The 23,966-nt window shown below is 42.2% G+C and overlaps 1 protein-coding gene across 1 annotated transcript in view; it reads right to left on the bottom strand.

Annotated features, from left to right (window-relative positions):
• ITGB5 (integrin subunit beta 5) overlaps positions 1 to 7,648 on the bottom strand; it is a 106,580-nt gene extending 98,932 nt beyond the window's left edge. Inside the window, exon 1 of the mRNA XM_061609045.1 lies at positions 7,037 to 7,648. Within this exon, the coding sequence (XP_061465029.1) occupies positions 7,037 to 7,121 (85 nt within the window). The 5' untranslated portion in view covers positions 7,122 to 7,648. The remainder of the gene's footprint in view (positions 1 to 7,036) is intronic.
• Between the last annotated feature and the right edge of the window lie 16,318 nt (positions 7,649 to 23,966).

Here is a 23,966-nt window from a genome sequence, read left to right as displayed (position 1 = left end):
CATCTTTGGAGATGGCAGGTGTTGCCACCACTCACCATATGCTCAGAGGCACATGTTACCAAATTCTTCCAAGCTACACAGCAAGTGGATTAGACTGTGAAAGACCAACCCAAATTGTGTTTGCATTTTGACAACTTTGTAGGGCAGTCCAATATCTCAGAGAGGAGTTCAGGTCTCCTGCTCCCCTGGTGCATTCACTATAGCTGCCCAATTTCCCTGCTTTTTAAAGTTTGGTAGAAATATCTGTGGGCTATAGGTACATTCTTAAACCGCAAGGTTTTTTGCCTATTAGTGAATTACACTCCTGTTTTTAAAAAGACCATAAATAAATTTTTTTAAAGCCATGAAGGAATGCTACCCAGATGCATTTTCTAAAGTGGTGTTATTTTAAAATGTATTTCAGTAGAAACGTAAGAACATCCCTACTGCTTCAATGGCACCTCCTTGGAATGAGCGCATTCTTTTACAAAGAGCTGCAAACTCAACTCAACAGCAGAAGGAAAGGATGTTAGCCATGCCTCTAGCCCCACAACACTTTAAAAGTTTAAGTATATTGTTGCTTGTTATTTGGCTTGAGGTTGTAAACTACCTTGTGAAGGTAGCTTACAAACTCTGAAAGGCTGGATAAAAATCTGTGACCTAATCTAATCTAAGTCTACACATGCCTATACGTCTGATCACGATGTACACAGTGATTCACACTCGAAATCAGCATTGGAAACATGTTCCAGGACTAAAGCTATCATCCTATGAACATTTATTAGGATTAAGTCCCACTGAACTTTAAAGCAGTTTATTTCAGATGCAGTAGAGCATCGCTTGGCAAGCCTTGATCCAAATTAAACTAAAGTTGCCTACCCATGTTCAAATATTTAACCACAACCATAAGGAATAGCTTGTTCCATTGTATATGAGAACTGGAATTAATAAGATCTGATATATGGGTTGAATCATCCTCGGAGTAGACCCACTGAAATCAATGAACTTCAATTTTTTCAGTGGGTATGATACAACCCTATGACTCCAGATAGACCTGCTGAAGAGATTCTTCCAACACAACTTCCACAGGGAATTAAACAAGATCCTGAAGTACTTTGGTCAATTACTCCACATATGCACAAAGCTTAGGGATGACTGTTCTCTTTTTTGTTGGGGGGAAAGATCTCTCTGAAACTTGACTGGTCACTGGCATACATGTGCATAGAATCGAGGGATTTTTGCTACAGGATTCCCTCCCTAATAAGAAAAATAAAGTGGTGAACACACTAGTCGCCAGATCAAAGCATCTCCATTAGCCACATCTGGAGGGGGAAAGGGCTAATCTGCCGATCAGCTGAGAGAATTTAGTAAAGCTGAACTTTTTAAAAGCGCCCTCAAGCTGCTCCAACAGGTTTCCCAGTAAAAAGGGGTGTGATTTGACTAGCATTGTGGGCCCATTTTCAGAAGAGAGAGGTGGAAACGCACTGGGACTGGCAAAACAGTGAATGTGTTTTTAGAAATTTTTAGAAAAAATTGGAGGCAGTATGCCCCGCAATACCAGTTGCTGGGAATCACAAGTGGGAAGAGTGCTGCTTCATTCAGAGCCTGCTTGCAGGCTTCCCCTGGGCATCTGGTTGGCCAGTGTGAGAACAAAGTGCTGGACTAGATAAGCCGTCCATTCCATATTCCATTTAGAAAGAAAAGCCTTGGAAGACTATCTAAGAACAAACAAACAAAATACTGATATTGGCTGCAAAGAAGGATAGTGCAATAAGAAAAACAAACCCTGACATCATTGTTGTAAACATATTGTTGTCATGACCACTGATCTCTTATATAGCTCTTTTCATGAGGCAAATATATATATATATATATAACAATGGTTTTTCTGGCCCCTGACTATGAATTGGGAGCAACAAAACTGCAACCATGAAACGTAAACCAGCCTAGGCTAGCAGAGAATGAGAGAGAGAGAGAGAGAGAGAGAGAGAGAGAGATTCCTCTGAAAGACCTACATCAGCCCAGCATGTGCATCTGAATCATTCAGACACAGCCCCCACCTCAATGTATAAATAAGGAATTCCCAACTGGCTGAGAAAACGTTTAAAAGGCACCACACTGGATACTGAATGTGTATAGTCAGTGCTTTTTTATGCAGTCCTACTCACCGATATGAAGTACCGCCCTCTCTCTCTTTTTCTGGGGGGGGGGCTGTCCATGGCAAATATTTTGTGCCACAGTATTTTATCAAGATATGAGTAACAGGACCTCAGTTTTTACCCCTCAAAAGCACTGGGTTTAATCTATCTTGCTCTCCTTTAATTAAAACACTTCATTCCGTTCCCAAAGTGTGGAAGCCAAAACCACCAGTATTGCCTTTTGGGATATTGTTCAGGAATATAATTGCAAAAGAGCCGCCAGACAGCCTGTTGTAAACATGCATGCTGGGAACTTTGTAAATATGGATCATTGGAGCAGCGCCAATATCACTGGCCAGACATTTGATGATACAGGTCAACAGCAAGCAACGTATGAGCTACAGAGAGAATGGCATCAATGCAAGTCTTAACTAAGCACCTCTTCATCACCATTTCTAAACCCTGGGAAATGGGGATTAGATGGCCCCAACCTAAATCAACTGCATCCGATTTGCAATTGCACCAAGAAAAAAGAATATAATTCCAAGATTATATTGCTTCCTTGACTGATGTTAATCTTTAGTACACGAGCAGGCAAAGCTCCGATTCCTTTTAAAAAGGAACATACAAATGTGATGGGATATTTAAAGATTTCCTGAACACAAGCATTTCAAGGATAAACTTGAGGTGTCTGAGGGGGTGAGAGTGGAGGAAAGCAGAGTCTGTTTATTTTAAATCAAATTTATTTTTGGAAAGGTAAGATCTTTTACATGGTTAATGTCAAAACAGCAGAAAGTCTGTGTGTTGCCACACTTAAACCTGAGAAGCAGGAGTTTCTAGTGTATGTGGAAGCAACAAGGAAGTGAGGTAAAGATCCAGCATTTGCCAGCAGAAGGGCATGGGATACCTTGGACAGGATCCTCTAAGAAGGGATGAGAGCAATTTAAGTGGCGGAAACTCAGCTTTTAAGGCACAAACATGTTTTTGCTATTGCTACCCTGCCAGAATAGCTTTCAGTGATCTTGCTGTAGTGTTTCCCAATACAGATGCAGATAAAGTTGCCAAGGAGGTTCAGATCCCAGCTACCTTAATGTCTAACTATAAACCAGGAACCAACATGTGTGGTGCTCCAGATGTTGCTGAACTACCTTCTATCATGCCTTACTAGCTTGGGCTGATGGCAGTCCAGCAACAACTGGTGAGCCACATATTCCCTCTCACTACTATGAACTGTGGTCAGCCAAATTACTCAAGGAGGCACGCAAGCAAAGCATGAATGGTCCATCCTCTATTGCAAGTCCTCAAGCACCTGGCAGACTTAAAAAACAAAAAAAATGCTTCCAAATCTTTTTGAAATCCTAAAAGACCTTCATGAGGCCCTGGCTAAAGAATTATTTGGTAATTATGAAGACACACAATGGTTTTTTTTAATGTTTTACAAAAATTCCTGTCATACTTCAGTGTAGTTCATTTATGAACCACTTAAAAAACATCAGTCCCAATGCAGATCTTTGACAGACGCTACTTCTTTTTTCCATCTGCCATGAGAACATGGCACTATCTGTTATGGGTAACTGATGTGGTCTGTGTGTGAGAAAGAGGGGGAGAGGGGGAACATATATATGTGTGTGTGTGTGGTCTGTGAGGGAGAGGAGTGTGTGTGTGTGTGTCACAGAGAGAGAGAGAGATGTATGAATATATGGTCTGTGTGCATGTGTGGTCTATGAGAGAGGGATGGGTACGGGCAGAGAGGGAGGGAGAGGGAGAGATGTACATGTGAAGTATGTGTGTAGATTAGATAGACAGATAGATAGATAGATAGATAGATAGATAGATAGATAGATAGATAGATAGATAGATAGATAGATAGATAGATAGATAGATAGATAGATAGATAGATAGATGTGGGTATGTGGTCTGTGTAAGCACATGTGCAAGAGAGTGAGCGTAGTGTGGCCATCATACATTTTTCTGGAATTGGGGAATGCTCCCTGTTATTAGACAGCAACAGCATCAATTTGCATGTGTGTGGGAGAAATCAGTATTGTGTGATCTCCACAATCAAGGCCAACGGACATAGCTGCCTCCCCATAGTAAACCTGAGGTTCTCCAGGGTAGGGTAGGGGAGCAGCAATGACTGTACTCTCTCTAATTTTGTGTTATGCCACACACCCACAATAGCCATGTTGTGTTATGCCATGCCTCCACAGCAGCCATTTTGTGACTGGTTGCCCACATCACTTGCTCATTGTTCAAAATGTGCCTGCTATATGGTATCCTAAAGGCAAGAGTGATCTTAAGAGGTGGCGGGATTATAGTGAAGAGGGCATGGGGCACCTGTCACTTTTAATTGTGATATAGGGTATGCATTATATCTTCCAGCATATGTAGTTTATCCACTGAAATGAATGAGATGACAAAGGGAAACAAGAAGTTCCAACGGCATACTTCAAAAGGTAGGTTATGCCCATCTCAAAGATAGCGGAGGTAGAAGCAAGTTGAAGTCCAAGATGGGCACTCAAGAGAAAAATGCTGACTGCCCATCTCATCCAACTTACCCTTTATACAGGCTCTGCCAATTTATTTGGATTCTGTCCTGCCTCTCAATATGTCCTTTGGATCAGTTGCCATAAACCACCAGGCACCTCCAAACTGCAAATTCACTCCCAAACAACATGAAGCAACTGGTGTTTCCACTGCTTGAACTGAAGCAAACTATGGGCTATAAAAGAGCTCATAGAATTTATCTTGCAAGGACAGTTTCTTACATGCTGAGTGCATATGGTATCTATTAAATGTGCAGCCCACCAAATTCAGTGGGATTGACTCCCAAGTAAGTGTGCATACAGTTCTGCAGCCTTACTTAAAATATCTGCTATGTATGGTCTCCTGTCTGTTTTTCAGTACATGGCTATGCTTCATCTTTCCCCACCTGTATTCTGAAAGCCTATGCAAAGAAGTGCCTGGAAGATGGACAGTGACAGGTGCCTCTGTCAGCTGTCATTTGCCCTGCATACCACTTTCACAGGGGTGCAAAATGGGCATTAAATTAAAATATTTTCAAAGTGTTAAATTGAGCAATGTAAGTCTATTTTTCAAGATGAGAGAAGAAACATCAGATCTTAGTTTGGCATCACTGCAACTTCATTGGCCTTGTACTTACACAAATTCACCCATTCAACACTGCTGCTGCTGCTGCTGCTGCTGCTGCTGCTGCTGCTGCTGCTGCTGGAGAAGAAAGTCAATGAGGCATGTGATACTGGGCAGCAGCAGTCTACATCGGTGCAGGAGCAGTCTATCTGAGCAGCAACAGTTTGGCATTTATGCAGCAGCAGCAGCACTAAAGGCCCACAATTATTTCTAATTGTAGCATACAATGGAGAGGCAGGGGGAAATAGCATACAAATGGGAGCTAGTTATGACCCTAGCCTGCCGTAGAAGCAAACAGCCAAACACCAATTTGCACATTTTGTGAGCCAGCTTCAGACACCTCAAGCTATTCGTATACTACAAGTCTCTTCATTTATCATTCTCAAGCCACTTCCCTACATACATTTTTAAAAACATAATTTCAATAAATAATATTGAAAGTGATTATGTGAATATAAAAGGCCTTTTGATAAGGCCGCCAGCTCTGACACGATAAACACCTCTACAGCATACACTTTCCCTTTGCTCAGATGGAAAACCCACCACAGAGGCCTTTCTTGTGCTGCAAGATAAACATGACCCATCTTTAGTGGATGCTTTTCTGAAGTGGTCTTTGCAAAGAGTGGCTTATAGTTTGCATGGAAACAAGATGCTTTCTATGAGGAAAAACTTTATGCATAACCTATGGTTATGTATATTATTTATACTTGAAACTTTTTTTCTTTTGCAAATGAGAGTCTAGGAAAATCATATAGAAATACACTCAACAGGCATATATACCCCTGCCTCCATGTAAAAACCTGAATGCTTAATGCGGCACTACCAACCATCTTTGGCTCCCATTTCGGCTGCCTTCACTTTTGGCAAGTGGTTGCCCAAGACACTTGGCAAGCCTGATGCTTAGTCACACATTCATTTCTAATTCCCAATGTCTCCAAAACAAGAAACAAACATAGCTTCCCCAGATTCTGAGCACTTTTAAACTCTTCTGAATAAACAAGCATAGGATGGGCTGCAATGATGTTTAATTCAGTTTGTTCACTCTGTCTTTTACATTTTGCACTGTAACCCTCAAAGAGTCCAAGGGCCCAGAAATGGTTCGAGTTGCCTGACTGGTAACTACTTTCACTATTGAACAGGGGTGGGGAAGCTGTGGCCCTCCAGATGTTTCTGGACTATGACTCCCATCATCCCTAACTATTGACCAAGCCAGCTGGGCTGATGGGAGCAGGAGCTCAACATCTGGAGGGCCACAGGTTCCACACCCTTGGTACAGAATGATGATCACCAGTTTATGATGCATATGCCCCTGTTATGAGTTTTAAATGTTTTAACATGGAGTTTTACATACACACGGTTTTCATTGTTTTACAATGTATATCACCCTGAAGATCTTTTACTGAAAGGCAGTGTATAATTCATATTACCAACAATGTGTCTGAATAATTCATATTATTGTTGTTGTTATCGTCATCATCATCATCATTAACAACAACAACAACAAGAGCAGCCACGCTGACTTAATTTTCCTACTCAGTCATTCAGTTCTTGGAACTCACGCTCACATCCTTTAAATATTTAACAATTAATTCTGTTACCCGTTTGCCTCCAAATGGGCATGCCAATGTTTAAGGCTGTTGCTAGTGTGGGTGGATCCACAACTAAACTGCGTATATTACTCACCCACACACCTTACACACACACCACCCAAATAAGTTTGTTTAAAATATCACTTCCCAACTTTGTTGGTTTCAAAGGAATCCACTAACCTCTAACTGTGTGGGAAAAGGAGACGAGGAGGCAGAGGCAGGCAGCAGCGGCGGGGTAAGACAAGAGCCCCCTGACCTGGAACATGACGACCGTAGCTGGAGATGGAGAAAAATAAAAGAGTCCCCCTAAGGTCTTTTGTGCAGCTCCGGCCAGCAAAGGGAAAGCGGCTTTCTTTCAGCAAAGGCCACCGCGGGAACGGCTGCAGGCACCGGTCGATGGAAGAGTCGCGAACCTGGGCATTCCTGCTCCGGCCAGAGCAAAGGGCTGGTGAGAGGGCGAGAGAGAGAAGGCTCTACCTCCTTTCTTTACACCACAGCAACCGCGTCCATAGCAAAGTCCATCTCGGACGATCTTCGCCTTGGCGGGTCCGCGCCACCGCGGTGCAGTTCTCCAGGGATTCAAAAAGTTGCGTGACTGTCGGTGCGCCTCCTCAGACGTGGAGTCTCTCAAGGCCCTGGTTTAGTAGTCCCTTCGATATCTCTCCCTTCTTGCATTTGACTTTCTTGCTAGTCGTTATGCGTCTCTCTCTCTCCTTGTTTTCTTCCCTCACTGGAACTCTCTCTTTCACTCTGTTTCCAAGACTCAGCAACTTACTTCCTACAGGATCTGAATGGTAAATCTCCGCCCAGCCTGCCCAATAGGCGTTCAGGGATTAACTCTTTGTAGCCCAATTATACATTATTATGTATACTTATGTACACTGAACACTAAAGTCAGGATCATTCAGACCATGGTATTCCCGATCTCTATGTATGGATGTGAAAGCTAGACAGTGAAAAAAGCGGATAAGAGAAAAATCAACTCATTTGAAATGTGGTGTTGGAGGAGAGCTTTGCACATACCATGGACTGCGAAAAAGAGAAATAATTGGGTGTTAGAACAAATTAAACCAGAACTATCACTAGAAGCTAAAATGATGAAACAGAGGTTATCATACTTTAGACACATAATGAGAAAACATGATGCACTAGAAAAGACCATAATGCTGAAAAAAAAAGTAGAAAAAGAGAAGACCAAACAAGAGGTGGGTTGATTCCATAAAGGAAGCCACAGACTTGAACTTACAAGATCTGACCAGGGTGGTTTATAACAGATGCTATTGGAGGTCACTGATTCATAGGGTCACCATAAATTGTAATCGACTTGAAGGCACATAACAACAAAAGCCCGACTGGAATTACCCTTCTTGCTCCCATTCAGAGTATTAGGTTCTTTGTGTACTATATATAATCTATCCATCCAGCACCCAGATTTTTTGGAGGGGGCAGACCAGGGGTGTAGTGGTCCAGGGTCTCAAGGGATCTTAGACCCCTTACTTTTTTGGGAGCAGGGTCCCAGCAGGGTCCCTTTTTCTCCAGCATTTTATGAGCCAATCAGCATGAAAGAGGAGTGTGTTAGCCACTGAGAAGAGTCTTGTAACATGCTTCCCTGTCCTTTCCTGCTGATTGGAGCCAATCAGAGTGAAAAGAGGTGAGACAGCCACTGAGAACGCTCTCCTTTTTCATGCTGATTAGATCCTAGGGATGTCTGTTGTTAAGGGAGAAGACATTAACAAGGATCTTATTCTCAACCCCTCAAAAAGGGAGGAGTGGGCAAGGCTGTGAATAACATGAAGGGACTCGGAACTTCTGAATTTGCCACTACACTACTGGGGTGGACTAAGGGATCTATGGGTTTATAGGGAAAGGGATCTAATGCAGTTTGGTAGTTACACCATGCTCAGTGTGTTTGGGATTACAGCAACCTTAAATGGCAATCCTACGCAAACTTACTTAACTTACCTTGTCAGTAAGTACAACATCCTGTGTTGTAGTTAAGTATTTTAGACTCTGAACTTACTAATTTTACAGCCGCGGTTTATTTAAAAGGAATGTGTGTTACTTTGTTCACTTACATCAAAATGTGGTAAACCAGCCCTGCTGCGTTTAGGCCCCTCCAGTTTATGGGCTGCATAGCCTCAGCATCAAGAATTGCCAGCCAGTCTCTGCCCACTATTTTAGGGGAGAGTCCTTCTCCTAGACAGAAATGGGTATGCTCTGTTGATCTCCTGCTGTCTCTCCCTTCCTGCTAGACTGATATGCAAAGAATGTTGATCCCTGTTCCTTCCCGCCTTCCACCAATTTTTCTTTCTCTCAAGAAGGGAGCAGACATCTTTCCTTTGTCTCTCCTCTCGACCAGCATGAGGGCTAGCACTGGGACCAGTGCCGGCTGCTCCAGCATAGCTAGTTAGCTAGATATAGAACTCTTTCCTATCAAGCATGAACTTCCAGAATAAAGTAGTTATTTCTTAGTTTAAAGCTTAAAGTCTCTGTCTGACTAATTTGCAGGGAAGGTGGAATCTTAGCAAAGATTTGAACACACACACATAAACTCGCTCAAAACTCTCTGTTCTACTATGCAACTCTGCAGGGTCCTACAGGACATTGGGCCCAACATCCTATAAGTACAAGATATTTTTCTCCCATTAACTTCAGTGGGAGGGAAAACACTTAAAAAGCTGCTCTTACGTTGATGGACCTCATTCACGTTTCTGTGATAGAACATAAGATATGGTGGAACTCCGCATCCAGTCACAGCACACCACCACATAGGAAGACCATAACTCATTTTTGCATCATGAGATATACCATGAATACTCACATGCATACATGCATATGTACAGAGATCTGGTATCTCTCGTCCAGTAACAGTTAACTTTCTTGGGTCAAGGTAATCCTTTTAATAGCTCTTGCCCCTGATAATACAAAAGATGACTTGCAGCACAATCCTACACATATTTATTTGGAAATAAGTCCCACTCTGTTTAATGGAGCTTACTCCCTAGTAAGGCTGTCTAGGGCTGCAGCCACAGAATAATTAATTTTGTTGGTTAATCTGAAGTTTGTTGATAATCGCAAAATCTAAAAGCCGTTTGCCAACTAACTAAAAACACCAGATATTTCCTAATTGTCACAAAATCACAAACAGGAAACAGGTCATCATTTCTTTCATACTAAAGAGCCAGTGTGGTGTAGTGGTTAAGGTGTTGGACTATGACCTGGGAGACCAGGGTTTGAATCCCCACACAGCCATGAAGCTCACTGGGTGACCTTGGGCCAGTCACTGCCTCTTAGCCTCAAAGGGAGGCAATGGTAAACCCCCTCTGAATACCGCTTACCATGAAAACCCTATTCATAGGGTTGCCCATAAGTCAGAATCGACTTGAAGGCAGTCCATTTCATTTTTTTCAATGATGCAGAAATATAAGTGCCATTTTCTGGTTTTCTTGCTAATCTATTTCCTGTTTTACCAAATTTTTACTTAGATATGGTACCTATTATTTATTATTTATTAACTTCTTTCAGTTGGTACAATTGGGTGGGAAGGAAGGAGAGAGAGAGCAAGCAGGCAAAGACAACATCAGGGCCTGCTCCGGTCTGACTGCCCCCTTCCCACCCCACATCCTAGGGCCAACATATAGCAATGGCCATGTAAACAGGAACATCGTGTTCCTGTGGAAGGGCCATAGCCCATACTCAGTGGCAAAACATCTGCTTTGCATGTAAAAGGTCCCAGGTTCAGTCCCTGGCATCTCCAGGGAGGGCTGGGAAAGCCTCTTCCCAGCTGCTGCCAGTCAGTGTATAGGCAGAACTGGGACAGATAGTAAGAGGCAGCTTCCTATGTTGCAGGGAGGCTGGTTGTTTTGTTTTGTGGTCATGCGTTTCTTGGTACATGTATCTGCTGTGTTTTTAAAATGTTAGCCACTTTCAGGACTCTGTGGTCAAAAAGCAGGATATAAATCTACTAAATAAGTAAGTGAATATAATATTCTAGCGCATATTCTTAGAATAGCTTACATTTAAAAAATAATTCCTGTCCCTTCCTTCTCTAATCTTCCCTAAGCATTGGGTGTAACACACTGTAGATGACAATTATGGGAAAAGATACTGAAAGGCACAAGTCCCTCCCCCCAGTTCCCCCTCCCCATTCAGTTTTAGTCAGATCATGCCCTGGCCATCTTCTAACAGCAGTCGCTGGCACAAAAGGCACACAGACTCATGCCCCTCTGAGTCCTTCCTGCAATCTGAGCACCAGGCTTTTCTCTTCAGCCAAGCAAGCCAGAAAGTTGCCAAGTGAAGTATGAATCATAGGAGGCTGCTGGGCATATTCCTCACCAAGGGCAATCAGTGTCATGCAAGTCTCAGCATCTCTTCCACTGAACTAGTTAATGAACTAGTTTTATAAGTTGCTGATCCCTAACATGGAATATCAAGAAGTAATGAAAATCATTCCGTGATGCATGTTGATATATTTAGGGGTGTTCGGGTTTTTTTCTTTTACAAGATTGTGGCTTTAAGCCAGACCTTTAACTTAACATGGATGTATCTTCAAGAACAGTTTAATCATCTTGCTTGTCAAGAAAGACAAACATTAATACTCCCAGTGCTTGCTTTGTTGGCTCAGTCAGCCGATCCTTCACCTCCATTATATATATATGGCTCTCCCTCTGTATTGACAGACAGTGTGGCTGCAGACAGAGGATACGAAAGGAAGAGTTGCAATTGAACAGTGTGTAAATTGGATCCAAACAGTAATAGAAAATATGCTGGAAGTGAGAGGGCTCTGGTAAGTTTTAATTAGGCATTTGGGAGAGAATAGTTGAAAAAGGCATGAAGGGGGTGACCCTATACACACTTACCTGGGAGTAAGTTCCATTGAAATAAATGGGACTTACTTCTGAATAGACATGTATAGTATTGGCAGCTTCATATGTTTTTTAAGGGGTCACTGGTGTCTAGTGATGGAACGAGGATCACAGATCTTTTCTATTTAATTTAGTGACCAAGAGTGCTGTGAAATAGGGAATTCATTGGACTTGCATATGCATCTTACACATTTAGCTCCATCCTTTTCTATATGCATGCTACTCTCTGCTGTGTGTATGGGAACGTGTGGTCAGGGTTATTTCCTATGTTTTCTGATAACATGGTGGCGTCCTGCAGATTACTGGAAAAGACATGAAATAAATTCATCCTGCATTAGGGATGGGGGAGAAATTCGATTCAGTTTGCATTGAAAGCCAAATTTATCAAATTCATACTTTCCAAAACAATATGGGAACTGAAACACAGTCATTGTTCAACAGTCACACTTACCTGAATTTTGCAATGCAGTTCCCCAACCAAGCAATGTTTACAAAAAGTGTGCACAAAATGTATTTGTGAAAATAACCTTTAAGAATGCATTATATTAGCACAAATTGCTTGTAAAGGTGTGTACATAAGTCAAAACTGCATAGAAAAATGTATTTATTAGGAGAAATTTGCACTAAAATGCTGAAGAATTTTCATGTATTTTTAAAAATTGCATATTGCTGCAGAAATGTGGAGAGCTGAATTTGATATTAGAAAAATGAGAAACTGAGAGAAACAACATTGACAGATCATTCCATCCGTACCATACATATAAGCAGGCTTACAAAAACGTGGGTTTTTCATGATACGGACACACGTACAAATACGCCCCTCAACAGATCTTGCTAAAAATGCTGTTGGTGCATTCACTGTCTTCATTCGTTCTGCAAAACTAACGGCGCAGTTAAATAAGTATGGATAAGCGGCATTGTGCTCATGATAGGCGAGTACACATAGTCAGGAGTTCAAATCCCTGCATATGTGAGGAGCAATCCATGGGTTTCTGATGTGCTGTCCCCCTCCCCTTGCACGTGCCTACATGTGTTTGGCAGCTGCCAAGAAGAGCTTTGTTCTTGCTGCTGCAACAGATGCTAGCGCAACTACATAGGACATTTGCTGCCTATAGTGAGTCAGACCATTGCTCTGTCTAGGTCAGCATTGTCAACAGTGACTGGCCAGGGCTCCCCTAGGGTTTCAGCCAAGATGCACTCCCAGTCCTATCTGGAGCTGCCAGGGATTGAACCTGGGACCTTCTGCATGCAAAGCAGGTGCTCCGCTGTTGAGCTACAGCCCTTTTCCAGCTGCTAGTGCTCGCTGCCACAGCAAGCATCCCTTCAAAAACAGTGTGAAAAAGCAGAAATGATTTGGAAAAAAGGCAGGCTTCCAGCGTCCCAATCGACAACATGCACTAGCACACGCACACCCCATTTCGTTCAGCCCTTCACACTCCATAGCCCTTTCTCCTGCTTTTTGCTGCCGAGTCTTATAGCCAAATTAAATTCATCATCTCGGGAGGACCAGCTGCTAAGCCCCCATTGTCGGCTAAGGAATCAGGAAACAATGTCTTATGGGCAACATTCTGTGTGGCCTGAACTCAGAGTCCCTAGAGATCTTCAAATAAATACTTCCTAATTGCCCACAGTGATGGGAGCTGACCAGCATGCATGTTGTTGTTACTCTGGAGGATTCAGCGGGAAGCTGGGATCAGCTGCCAAAGAAGTATTGTGAGAGCTTCTCGCATTCCTGCACATGACAGCACTTAAATGAGCCTTTGTCTTTACCCTCTAACATGATAACTGTTGGGAGGGGGAATGGAAAGCTGATCACAGACAGATGCATTAAAACCGGGTGGTTTACCCCCTCCACTGGGATTCTAAGGTGGTTCTGAAAACATGGACTGCTGCAGGGATGAGACTGCTGGGACCACCAAGGGACAAGTTTTTCCACGTGCCTTGCCCCACCCCTCTGCCTGGACTTATGAGGAAGAGCTGCAGACTGAGAGGTACTGCTGCAGGGGTGAGACTGCTGGGACCATCAAGGGGCACGCTTTTCCACCTGCTTTGCCCCCTCACCCCTGCTCTTAGTGACATTTTTCTGGGGATTGTCCTTTACCAGGAAGATGAATGCTTTTGGTTAGCTGTTGTTGCTTTTTAGAAATGCTACAATTTTGTTAGTCTGATTTTTTGTAAATTGTATTGTTTTTATTTGTGTTTTGTATTTGTATGTAAGCCGCCTTGGGGGCCTTTTTGGCCAAAAGACGGCCTAGAAATAAACTGTAAAAAAAATGGTATGGCTGTAGTTTTGTAGTTAGGTTCTAGCAAAGATGACGTACAAGGTACGTCTTTGTTTTATTTTATTTATTTATTTATTAGATTTATATCCCACTGTTCCTCCCAGTAGGAGCTCAGGTCTTGAAACACATACACTTATCTGCCCTATAGTTCAGGGCTTTGGGGCAGATGTCTCTAATGTATCAGGAAGATTACTGGAATCAGTTATTTCCAGAAGTAAATGAAGAAATATTGTTGCTGAACCTGCTAAATAAAAAGATGATCAGCATGATCTACACACAATTAACAATATATATTTTTACAGCTGCCAGTATAATTGCACAGATGACCTTAATAATCTCAAGATGGAATCAAGTCAGTTCTCCCTTCTGGCATACGATGGCAAATTTAGAGACTAGGACATAACTTTTAGACTGCAAGGCTAAACACACTTAGGGTGCAATCCAAAACCTGGCTGCTACCATGCAGGTTTTAACAGACCAGTAGCGCTGCTTCCATGCCCACAGCACTGCCATTCACATTGGCTGGGGTGGAAGCGAAGGGAAGGCAAATTGCTGACCCAGCCTGGAGCTCCCTTGGAATTAATCTAATTCTCTCCTGGAGTGAGTTTAAAAGAGGCAGCAGGCTTCTTGTGTGGCAGCAGTTTACAAATTAATGGCCACCCACATGCGAGATAATGCCATGGCAGTTCCAGAAGGAGCAAGATCAAAAGCTTGCTCCTCCTGAAGAGGAAGCGGTGGAACATGGGAGGGCAACCCTGTGGCTGGGGTGCCACAAATGGCAGAGGCAGCAAGAGGCACCCCTGGAGAAGAGCAAGAATTATCATGAGCCTGACCCGTGTTCCTGCTTGCCTGCCTCTCCCAGAATGCACTGCTCCGTGCGGTAGTACGGAGGCAAAACCACACCAAGGCACTGGGAGTATACAACAGGAGGTTGAATATGTACTGTAATGTGTGCACTACAGTTTGGACTTGGTTTGTCACACACTTGCCTACAAAGTTGGCAATCAATGCAGTACCAGAATGCATTAATTAAAAAAGAAATCTTGGTGGAATGCAAATTAGTCTTGGCTCCTAATTGGATGAGAGAAGGCATGAACAGATTTTGTTTAGACTTTAGGAAAATCGGAGCACTTCAAACCTCCCCCCCGCACACACACACTATGTAATGTAGTCCAGAACAACAGTGCATTTGAGCAGTTGCATTGTAGTTGGCTTTTTTTCTTATGAATATAAGGCTGATTGCAAAAAGAAAGGCAACTTTGCACTAAGAAAGGCAAGGTTATGCACTCAGAATGAATGATGCAGTAGCATGCTTCATTTACCTGCAGTTATTGTAATATATGGATTTTAATGTGACTTGGATATTTTTGACAGGGATGTAAGAGGACACCATAATGGGAGTTGGCAGTGTCATAAGGCTGTCCCATTCTTCAACTTTCCTGATCAAGTATTTCATTCTAACTGCACATGTGAACAACCACTTCTGCTGACCTGCTTTCACCCTTGTCACTATAAGATAATTTGAATATGCTGGGAAATTGTAGATGGTACAGTCATTCCTGGACTCCACAACACAGCTTGTAGACTCATAATCTAAATTAGGGACCACAAAACTGGCATTTAAATATTTATTTGTTTGTTGGCCACCCTGCAATGTCTCTGGGCGGCCTGCAAGATAAAAACAAGAACAAGTTACAATAGTCACAATTACAATAAAAATAAAGAAAATGTAGCAAATGCCATCAATAAAATACAAATATAGGATCAAAAAGACCACTTTATAAACAGAGCAGAAAGAGACAACACAGCAGCAATAGTAAAAGTGAACTCATTATGGGTTTCAGTGTGGTGAACTGGAGATGTGGGTTGCAAAATTAAGCCTCTTGTAAGGTGTCTGGGGCAATGCATCATAGGAAACTATGTGTATGACAGGTGAAAATGTTATCAGTGCCTCAAAAGCTTAGAAAGAAGGGAACTCATTTGTAGAGTTAGCTAAGAAAGGATACAGCACCATCTTGTGGACGATATGCTTTCCAGAAGCTTTGCAAAGCAATATTGACATTTCTTAGGATGGAAAAAATGGACAGCCTTCAAGTCGATTCCTGCTTATGGCGACCCTATGAATAAGGTTTTCATAGTAAGAGGTATGCAGAGGTGGTTTTACCATTGCCTTTCTCTGAGGCTGAGAGGCAGTGACTGGCCCAAGGTCACCCAGTGAGCTTCATGGCTGTGTGGGGATTTGAACCCTGGTCTCCCAGGTCATAGTCCAACACTCTAACCACTATACCACACTGTCTCTCTTTCTTAGGATCAGCTTAATATAAAATAACTGTGGTTCATGTGTATTTGTTCCTGCCTCACCCAGTTTCTGATCGTTTGTGGGCAGACATCACCGGCCTCAGCAGAGTCTGAATAACAATGAGTTCTGGGCCTGCCATACAGAGCATTTACACTTTTAAAAAAACCTACTTAAATTATGCTTCAAATCATCTTGTCTCCTGACCAATTTTGCACTGACCAATTTGTTGCTATGTAACTTCAAGTTGATTACGACTTATGGTGACCCTATGAATCAGTGACCACCAAGAGCATCTGTCATGAACCACCCTGTTTGGATCTTGTAAGTTCAGGTCTGTGGCTTCCTTTATGGAATCAATCCATCTCTTGTTTGGCCTTCCTCTTTTTCTATTCCCTGCTGTTTTTCCCAGCATTATTGTCTTTAGTAGTGAATCATGTCTTCTCATTATGTGTTCAAAGCATGATAACCTCAGTTTTATCATTTTAGCTTCTAGTGATAGTTCTGGTTTAATTTGTTCTAACACCCAATTATTTGCCCTTTTTGCAGTCCATGGTATGCACAAAGCTCTCCTCCAACACCACATTTCAAATGAGTTGATTTTTATCCACTTTTTCACTGTTCAACTTTCACATCTATACAAAGAGATCGGGAATACCATGGTCTGAATGATCCTGACTTTAGTGCTCAGTGATACATCTTTGCATTTGAGGACCTTTTCTAGTTCTCTCACAGCTGCCCTCCCCAGTCCTAGCCTTCTTCTGATTTCTTGACTATTGTCTCCATTTTGGTTAATGACTGTGCCAAGGTATTGATAACCCTTGACAAGTTCAATGTCCTCATTGTCAGCTTTAAAGTTACATAAATCCCCTGTTGTCATTACTTTAGTCTTTTTGATGTTCAGCTGTAGTCCTGTTTTTGTACTTTCCTCTTTAACTTTCATCAGCATTCGTTTCAAATCGTTACTGGCTTCTGCTAGTATCGTCTGCATATCTTCAATTAATAATATTTCTCCCTCCAATTTTCACACCTCCTTCGTCTTGGTCCAATCCCGCTTTCCGTATGATATGTTCTGTGTACAGAATAAACAAATAGGGTGATAAAATATACCCATCTCACCCCCTTTCCGATGTGGAACCAATTGGTTTCTCCATATTCTGTCCTTAAAGTAGCCTCTTTTCCAGAGTATAGGTTACGCATCCGGACAATCAGATGCTGTGGCACCCCCATTTCTTTTAAAGCATTCCATAGTTTTTCATGATCTACACAATCAAAGGCTTTGCTGTAATCTATAAAGCACAGGGCAATTTCCTTCTGAAATTCCTTGGTCCGTTCCATTATCCAACATATGTTTGTGACATGATCTCTAATGCCTCTTCCCTTTCTAAATCCAGCTTGGACGTCTGGCATTTCTCGCTCCATATATGGTAAGAGCCTTTGTTGTAGAATCTTGAGCATTACTTTACTTGCATGGGATATTAAGGCAATAATTCGATAATTACTGCATTCCCTGGGATCCCTTTCTTTGGAATTGGGATGTATATTGAATGTTTCCAGTCTGTGAGCACTGACCAATACAAACCCAATATTTAGCATGCTTGCTCCAGAGAATTAACAGTAACACAGGGCGCTGCAATTATGTTCTTATATGAAAGGAATAAAAGTAGCTCTCTGGAAGAAATAATGGCCTTTGCAGTTTAATATCCTGCTACAGATTATTATTAAGAAAAAAAGATTGATAGTACATTACATAGATCATGCCACCTATCCATGTTGCTTGGACAATTCACTAAGTTACTAAGGCAGAGAGAGAGAGAGAGAGAGAGAGAGAGAGAGTTTTAAAAATGGCTTAAGAGTACACTTCCTACAATAGAAACAGAAATAGATCTATGGAAGATGGGGAGAAGTGTAATTGTTGTATAAGAAGAGGAGGGTCATGGAGACATGGCAGGGGGAAATGTAGACCTAGAGGCATCATTTGCTCAAATGCAAATGACTTGGGTTTGAACCATGTGAAGACAGAAAAATAGTGAGATTTGGGAAATGGAGGAGGTAGGGAGCAAGCCCATTCAGAGAAAGGAGAGAGAACAGGTGGCTTTCCTGTGGTTCCAAGCAAGTGACATGGGCTCCTATGGTGTTAAACTAGGAGAGTTATCTTTAAAATAGCCAAGGCTACAGTTCCCAGGATTATTTGGGGGAAGCCATGACTGTTAAAGTGGTGTAAGGGTGGTTTAAATGTATGATGTGGGATATGATTACAATATTCTTAGGTGGGATGGAGGGAGGCTCATCTTTTGCCCCCTTTTAGGTATTTCCTAGCCATTTCTAAAATGAACCAAAATAGTCTAACAGTTAGTACCCATGGAAGCACTTCACCAGGCTATTGATACTCTTTCTTAAGTCCAAGACTCTAGACAGCCCACACTGATACCCTGGGAAGCTATCAGGGCATCTATACTGATAGCCTTACTTGCAGAAATCTGATAGGAACCTCATAAAAGTATTTCATCTGGAGATTATATTATTACATGTTCTGCACTTCCCCCAGAGTTTCAGGGGCAGCACTACCACATTTAGTTTTCTTTGGATGTGAGAATATTGGAGACTTAGGGCATCTTTGTGATATTTCCTTTATTTACAAATATACAAGCTGAGCATAAATGGAGGCATTTCTCCAAGGCAGAAGATCTCCCAACTCAAGCAGCCTCTTGAGGGTGCAACTTCAGTTTCAACTAATCTCTACACTCCTTAACTGAAATAATGTCACTTTTTCCAACCTGAGATGGGTGTTTCATTCAAAAATGCAGAGAGATTCCCTTCTATAAGGTATCTCCTAACTATTGATAAAATAACAACCAAACTTAGACGTTATTGAAAATAAAGAAATAATTAGCCAGCAGCTTTAATAGTTACATAGTACTGATACTGACATTCAATCTGACTCTTAAAGTATGCGTGGAGAAATGTTTTATTTTCCACAGCTGTAATATTAAACGTTCCATAAAGTCACCACTAAACTGTGGTAAGCCGGAGTAACACAGCCAAAGCTCTGCTCACGGCCGGAGTTCGATTCCAACGGAAGGAGGAAGTCGAATCTCCAGTAAGAGGGGTCGAGGTCCACTCAGCCTTCCATCCATCCGTGGTCTGTAAAATGAGTACCCGGCATATGCTGTGGGTAAAGAAAGACCAGGGAAGGAACTGGCAATCCCACCCCATATATACTGTCTGCCTAGTAAACATTGCAAGACGTCACTCTAAGAGTCGGAAACGACTCGCACTATAAGTGCGGGGACACCTTTACCTTTTTAAACTGATAAGTGACTAAGAACATTGATATGCTCTGTTGTCTGGTTTGGTTAATAAATGGCCAATGGGTTTCATAAAATGAGGGTGTGTGAGGAAGTCATGTCATGTTTGAATAATAAAATGCAAGGCATATGGAGATTAAAGTATAGGGAAAACACCCCAAAGAATTTGCATGAAGAAGGAAAAGAACAATGGAGGGAAATTTCAGAGTTTTTCAAGCCTAACAACCTGATAGCAAACATACTGATGCAGCAGTTGAAATTCCTGAGCATTCAGAAACAACTTCACAGTCTCTTTGCTGTCCTTTCGCCATTGTAACACCCAAGCCCAAACGATATGTTAAAATCTCTTGTCATCCACAGTTTATTTGTTTTAACAACTTATATACCATTTAACATCATCATTTCTAAGTGATGTACAATATGGTTACAAAAGGGATACAATAGGGATAAAATCAGTTAACCATAAAATAAGAAAAGCTCACTTAAACTACATGCTGAAAAGAAAAGTCTTCATGAAGCCAGAAGTTCAATATGGAGATAACCTGTGTGATCTCAGCTGACAATGAGTTTCACATACTAGTGTAGTGGCAAGTTCAGAAGTGCAGGGTCTCTTCATGTTAATCACAGCCACCCCTTCCCCCTTTTGCTGCCTGGGTTGAGAATGAGGTCCTTGTTAATGCCTTCTCCCACAACAACAGACATCCCTAGGAGCCAATAAGCATGAAAGGGGAATGTGTTAGCTACTGAGAAGTCTTCTCAGTGGCTGACTCACCTCCTTTCACTCTGATTGGCTACAATCCTCAGGAAAGGACAAGGAAGCATGTTATATTAAAGGACAAGGAAGACTCCTCTCAGTGGCTAACACACTCCCCTTTCACGCTGATTGGCTTGCAGGATGCTGGAGACATAGGGACCCTGCTGGGACCCTGCTCCCCAAAAAGTAAAGAGTCTAAGACCCCCTGAGACCCTGGATGACTACACCCCTAGTTTCACAAAACTGGTCCCACAGTACTGTATGAATGGCTTTTGGTGGATATGAACCAAGTGTCTGAGCCACGGGGGACCACTAACAGTGACTGCCCTAAAGATCTGAGTGATCAGGCAAGGACATAAGGTATCTGATGGTCCTTAAGGTATCCTGGAAGCAAGTTGTTGACAACCTTGTAAATTAAGAGAAGAACCTTGAACTCAGCCTGGTAGCATATGAGCTGCAGCCAGTGCAAGCCTTTAAGCACCAGGGTTGTGAGCTGGCAGTAGTCTGTTCCCAGCAACAATCTAGCTGCAGCATTTTGGAAAGCATGTAGGTATGCACTGAGATCTTTTACTGCCCAACACACCAGGAAACATTAGTCCGGAGAAAAAGAGAGAACATCTCCAGTTTACAATTTTTCCAGATATTTTGTAAGCCTGGCCAGATGCTAAGGTCTTTTCCCTACTGGACTGAGCAAACTAGATATTTTCTGTCTGTCAAGGAGACTGGCCTCTTTGCCCATCTACTCGCCCTTCTAGAACTCATATTTAAAAGAAATAGCCTGAAAAGTCAGCCTCCAGCTGATTTTGACTGAAGCCAGACAGGATTGGGTCCTGAGTTTCTCCTTCATCACTGGAGTCTATAAGCCTATTAAACTAAGAATTGGGATAGTGTTAGCTTTTGATATAAAAATCTATGTCTTATTTTCTTTAATGTAACTGCACGCTCATGCTCTCAACTTTATGTGGATTCCTTTGAATAAAATACTTAAAAGCAGAAACCTGAAACTGACTGAGGATGCTTCCAAATGACAGTTTATTGTGAAATTGGTGCTACTCATGCACACAAGTGTTTTGCAATATCCACACAATGATGTCATAATCAAAATAGGGGTGGGAGAATCTGTCAATTTTGGGTTCTCTCAGCTCAGCTACGTAGGCCTCACCCAGCACTATTATCAGAAAAGTTTCAAAGTTAGAAGGAGGAGAAGGCAGACAGATAGGCAACCATTCCATTGATCCTTGTGGCCCTTGGCATTTACCAGACTATGCTTGGTAACAGGGGTGGCTGGTGGCTCCATGTCAGTGGGGCGGCAGAATCCACTTTGGGTTTTAGTCCAAACTTTCAAGGAGCTGTCCAAGGTGCCAAAATGTAGTTCCAAAGAGCCTTGGACAGCTCCTTGAAAGTTTGGACCTAAACCTTGAGTGGATTCCACTGACACATTGAGTGTATGTTATCTACTGAGAAGAGTCCTCTAAGTGGCCGACTCACCTCTTTTCACTCTGATTGCCTCCAATCAGCATGAAAGGACAAGGACTCTTCTCAGTGGCTAACATGCTCCCTTTTCATGCTGATAGGCTCATACATAGGGACTTGGCTGGGACCTTGGTCCCAAAAAAGTAACAGGTCTACAACCCTCTGCAACTCTGGATGGGGTGTGTGTGTGGGAGGTCATTCCACTCCTTTGCCTCATAAAGAAAGGAGGGAAAAGAGGCAGTGGTTGAGGAGGATTCCACCCTCACACTCACCGTCTACTCTCCTCTCCCCCCCAGGACACTCTCCCTTTGATGTAACAGGACAGAAGGGGAGAGTGAGGGAAAAAAGAGTGGCACCATGTGCATTTGTTTTGAGGCCTTGCTGCCACCATAGGTCACTCCAAGAAGAGAGAGAGAGACACACAGATAGACAGAGAAGGCAACACTGAAGCCGTGAAGACACGAGTTGCCAGAGCAAAGAGTTTCCAGTAGCCACAACTGGAGGGAGAACAGGTTGATCTGCCGATCAGCTGCAAAATCTCTTTGAAGGTGAATTAAAAAACAACACTCCAGCTGCTCATACTAGGTTTTACAGTAAAAGGGGATGGGGTTTGACTAGCATCGTGTGCCCCCGTTTTCAGAAGAGAGAGGTGGAACTGGCGGAACAGTGAGTGTGTTTCTACCCTTACTTGCTGCCTTCTTTTGACCCACTGAACCTCTCTCCCAGGCACAACTTGACACGCCTCTCCTCCCTCTCACCCTGCTCCCTCCCTTCACATTACTCCTCTCTTTTCATTCTCTCTCTGCCCACTGGCCTGCCTCCACCCCCGGCACCCAAGTTTGTTCCTGTTTTGATTTTGCCTATAGGCTTACGTGAATCGCCATGTTTACATTTATTATATGTTTATTGGGCATTAATTTCCCAATATTTGGTTGAGAATAATTCAATGCATATCACAAACCTAGGCATGCCTGCTCAGAAGTAAGTCCCAGTGGATTCAATGGGTCTTACTTCCAGGTAATTGCAGACAGGACTGCAACCTAAGCTAGATATTTCCTCCTACGCTCCACCATCAGACTGTGACCAAATTCAGCTGTTTTGTGACTATAATACAAAGTCACCTTTCCCCCTCCCCTTCCTTATTTTACATCTGGCCAGATGTTCATCAGGTTGCCATATTGCCCAGTTGTCCAGCTTTTACCCAGATCCCAGCAATGCCACCTCTGCCCATTTTCACCCTTAGCTGCCTCAGATTCCCAGTTTTAACTAAAACAAAAAACAAAATGTTCACACGTGTGCACACACATAGGCCTCTAGCCTTCATAGAATCACAGAGATATGAGACAAAATGTATAGGTAGTAGTCTGTCTAATAGTTTTGTGAGAAATGAAGTCACTCCTGCTTTTTAGCCTATGAATAAAGTCTTCATTATGATCCACATTCAGGAGAGCTGTGTTATTCACAGAGACAGAATCTATTTAGAGTGATACGCCTATTGTTTGGGGAAAGAACTTCCTGGTTCATCCTGAAGCCATGCTTCGGCCTTGCCTGCTGAAGTATAGAAAATAACAGAAATCCAGGATTTTAGTGTAGCTGTGATTGAGCAGCACTGTATCTACCCCAAAACAAAACAGTTCACACATTTTCTTCCCACAGAATGGTATGTATGGGGATTGTCACCTGTACCATGTAACTACATTATCATCTGCTCAATTTCTGTAAAGAATGTTAGATGTTTACACAAAGGAAACTAGTATCTCTGAAGGGCATTATGCTGAAAGTCACTTTTATAGAATAGAGTTCTACATCCACAAAGTAAGAACAAACTGAAAACAAACTCTCAACTTTAAAAAGGCAATACAATGAAAATACTACAGTATATAATACTTTATATTTAAATAGATATATTGTGGCTGAAGCATTTATGTAAAATCAATAAAGAATCTCAAATAAACACTTAATTACAAGCTAAATGTGTAGTCTGATATAATTTTAAATGAGATTTACAAATAGAAAAGTAGGACAGTGGGAATGTTGTATAGGGTGCTGCAAAGAATTTTGGTCTAAACTCTTAGACAGCTTTACTTGTCAATAACATGGTTTAGTTCAATGAAAGTTGAAACTGACCTGAA

Source organism: Rhineura floridana, chromosome 2 (genome assembly GCF_030035675.1).
Source record: "Rhineura floridana isolate rRhiFlo1 chromosome 2, rRhiFlo1.hap2, whole genome shotgun sequence".
Lineage (NCBI taxonomy): Eukaryota > Metazoa > Chordata > Lepidosauria > Squamata > Rhineuridae > Rhineura > Rhineura floridana.
Note: the sequence above shows the minus strand (reverse complement) of the source record. Positions and strands in the feature narration are given on the sequence as shown.